This window comes from Neophocaena asiaeorientalis, unplaced genomic scaffold, assembly GCF_003031525.2.
Source record: "Neophocaena asiaeorientalis asiaeorientalis breed wild unplaced genomic scaffold, Neophocaena_asiaeorientalis_V1.1 scaffold1, whole genome shotgun sequence".
Taxonomy (NCBI): Eukaryota; Metazoa; Chordata; class Mammalia; order Artiodactyla; family Phocoenidae; genus Neophocaena; species Neophocaena asiaeorientalis.
Window position 1 is genome coordinate 1705382 of NW_020171981.1, and position 3700 is coordinate 1709081.

Genomic DNA, 3700 nt, shown 5'->3' on the forward strand with positions numbered 1-3700 from the left:
ATCCCAGCGTCAGCTACAGGGCGAGTGGTTACGTACGGGTGAGAGTCTGGGGGCATCAGGGGCCTGTGGGACCTGTGAGGGGTGGGGGGAGTTGGGGGGTTCTCGGGAGATATGGGAGGCTGGAAACAGAGGGACACCAGGGAGGAGATGGGAGAAGGTGGGCCGGCATTCCTGCCACACTGGACTCAGATGGCAGGGGACACCTAGGACATTGGGTAGAGTTATGGAAGTGGGGTTACCTTTGTGTCCGCTCCCTAATTTTGAGAGCAGTTCACTGCAGTAAAAAGGGCAGGAAAATGGGCGGAGAAAGAAGGAGGTGGGTCCTTCTGGGTTTGCTGGCTCCACTTCTCCCAGGGGTACCAAATTGGGTCCGACGGAGAGCTGGGTTTGGGGCACCACTCTTGCGCACAGAAAGCATCCTTGAGCACATGAGGGCGCTGCTGGGTTCCCGCTTCTACAAATGCAGTCAGAGGCCGTTGGAGGGGGCAGGGGGGCTGATCTCCAAGGCCCTTTCCCACCAACCTGGACTCTGGAGGAGCAAAGGGTCCAACCCAGCAGGCCCATGGGTGTCTGACTAGAGCACCAAAGTGGAGCTCCTCCCCAGCGCCCATAGTGGAGAATCACCTAACCCCTCCCGCCCCCGCCCCCCTTGCTAAGCCCTTTGTTCCCACAAAGTCCCCGTTAAACCCAGGCCTGGCTGACCCCCTGGCTCACCTCGAAGTTAGAGGAGGTCCAACTGACTCCACCCCGACGGGCACGGAGGGCTGGGGATCCCGATCCTTCAGCCTCTGACTGCCCGCCCCGCGTCCGTCCCCAGCGCCATGGGGGAGTGGGCGTTCCTCGGCTCGCTGCTGGACGCCGTGCAGCTGCAGTCGCCGCTCGTGGGCCGCCTGTGGCTGGTGGTCATGCTGATCTTCCGCATCCTGGTGCTGGCCACGGTGGGCGGCGCCGTGTTCGAGGACGAGCAGGAGGAGTTCGTGTGCAACACGCTGCAGCCGGGCTGTCGCCAGACCTGCTACGACCGCGCCTTCCCCGTCTCCCACTACCGCTTCTGGCTCTTCCACATCCTGCTGCTGTCGGCGCCCCCGGTGCTCTTCGTCATCTACTCTGTGCACCGGGCCAGCAAGGAGCCGGGCGGCGCGGCCGGCGGGGCGGGGTCGCTGGGGACCCCGGGGGGCCGCCGCGCGTGCCGCTGCTACCTGCTGAGCGTGGCGCTGCGCCTGCTGGCCGAGCTGGCCTTCCTGGCGGGCCAGGCGCTGCTCTACGGCTTCCGCGTGGCCCCGCACTTCGTGTGCGCCGGTGCCCCGTGCCCACACACGGTGGACTGCTTCGTGAGCCGGCCCACCGAAAAGACCGTCTTCGTGATCTTCTATTTCGCCGTGGGGCTGCTCTCGGCGCTGCTCAGCGTGGCCGAGCTGGGCCACCTGCTCTGGAAGGGCCGCCCGCGCGCCGGCCACTGTCGCCAGGAGGCCGAGCGCGACAACCGCTGCAACCGCGCGCACGAGGAGGCGCAGCAGCTGCTCCCACCGCCGCCGCCCGCCCTGCCCGCCAGGCGCCCGGGCCCCGACCCCTACGCCCCGCCCTCCTATGCTCACCGGGCGCCGGCCTGCGACAGCGAGGGCGGCAGCGGCCGCAGCAAGGCATCGCTGGCCACCGTCCGCCAGGACCTGGCCATCTAGAGCTACCTGGGGCGGGGGGGAGGTCAGAGGCCAGACCCCACCACCCCAGAGCGAGAAGCAGCTCTGCAGCAACTGTTCGCAGGGTCCCCTGCCCAGCAGATGACACACAGGGGGCATGGCCCGCCGGGCAGCATCCGCAGCTCCCAGCCAAGCTGGGGACATCTAATGAACTAAGGCCGGTCCTTGGTGCCGTCATCCAGGCAGAAAGGAAGGAGGCTGGGGGGCAGGAGGGCTGAGAGAAAGTGGACAAGAGGAGGGCAGAGCTAGTGCAAAGTGGAGGGTCCGGTGGAGCCCGGGTTGTCTTACTGGGGACAAAAACAACGGTGATACCAGCATCCCTGGGGGCCTCTCCTTGTTCAGACTGAAGCGTGGCCTCTGTGTGGGCCCTCTGTGTATGTACACACACATGTACACATACATACGGTGTGAGCTGTGGGTACCCAAGCACACGTAACACCTGTGTGAGCTCTTTGCGTGTGTGTGCGTGCACGCATATATCCTGGGTGAGCTCTGGCTGTACACGCGTGTACATAAGCACATGTCCATCCTCTGCAGGCTCTCTGCGCGCGTGTGGGCCTACCCCCTGTGCGTTCTGCACATGTGCACGCATCTGTGCGCCCCGTGTGAGCTGTGTGTGTGATCTCTGACACGCACCGTGCGAGTGGCCAGGATCCAGTGCCAGCAGCAGCCACGGTGGCTCCCTCCCTACCTGCAGGGGTGTCACAGGATCATCTGCCCTCCTGACGGATCCCACACAGAAAGGGAGCGGGAGGGGAGGCCTCAGTCTGGGCACCATCTACACTCTCGACCTTGTGGCCTGGGCGAGGTGGCTGGGCCCTCCTTTCATGGAGATAGAGTGGGGGTGGGCAGTGGGGTCAGAGGGCAGGATTGTTTTCTAGCTTCCCCCTCTTCACCCTGCCACTGTTACCCCAGTCCATAAACATCCTCAGAAGAAACCTCCCCCAGAACGTGTGCTCCTGGCCCTGCATTTTCCTGCAGCCATCACCTGCTTCCCCTCCTCCCTCCCACCGCGGCCCCACCCCCGGGGAAATACAAGGATCTGTCTACGTGTCTGCCTCCTTTTCCCCTCCTATCTCTCCTCTGCCCACATCTTCTTCCTCCTTCACCGCCCCAGTGGGGATGCTCTCCGTAAGCAGCCAGCAGCAAACTGAAAACTCCAGGGGCCACCATCTAACCACACCTCCGGGGCTCCACCAGACCCTGCTGAGCAGGCTGCCAGCGCCCCAGTCTTCCATGTCCCCGGTCGCTTCCTCTCTGTCCTCCTTTTTCCTTCACGCCTCTTCCTCAGCTTTCCTGCCTGGCTCCACACAGCAGCTGGAGGAGTCTTTCTAAATAGCTCCCCTACTTACGTCCTTGGGGCTCCCCCATCCTCAGGGTAAGTCCAGCACCTGAACGAGGCTTTTGAAGCCCTGCACATCTGGCTCTGCTTCATCAGGCCCCCTCCCCTTGGCTTCTCCAAGGTCGCCATGCCCCAAACCATACCGAGTTTTCTGTTCCTACCAAGCATGGTACCCAATCTTGCTTCTAAGTGTTTCAACATGCTGTTCCTTTGCCTGGAGCGGCCTCCCTCTCTGCACCGCCCCCTTCCGCTAGCTAATTAATGCCTACCTGCCTTTTGGTCTCACCTGGGAAGAAACTAGATGGCTTCCTTTACAGACAGCCCAACCCCCAAACCAGAGCTGGAGGCCCCAAGGCAGCACCACTGCTGGATGCATAGCTCTCTCCTCCTCACAGGCCCATAGTAGGTGCTCAGTAAACTTGGTCTGGATGAGGAACTGGTGGTGTTCCCCAGGCCCAAGCACTTATCCACGCTCACGGTGTGTGCCACCGTCCACGCTCACGGTGTGTGCCACCGTCCCTCCACCTACAGTGAGTTCTGCGTCTGCCGCCTGGACCCTTCCACGCAAACTCAGATGTGAATGTCCAGCTGTTTTCCATATATATTCATTCAACAAATACTTCTTGAGCACTTAGTGTATACCAGGCAGTGTTCAAGATGA

The 3700-nt window shown here is 62.5% G+C and overlaps 1 protein-coding gene across 1 annotated transcript; it reads left to right on the forward strand.

The window, feature by feature from the left end:
- Positions 1-821: 821 nt before the first annotated feature.
- GJD3 (gap junction protein delta 3) lies at positions 822-1679 on the forward strand. The gene has a single exon (XM_024742147.1). The coding sequence runs from the start codon at positions 822-824 to the stop codon at positions 1677-1679; it is 858 nt and encodes a 285-aa protein (XP_024597915.1).
- Positions 1680-3700: the final 2021 nt, after the last annotated feature.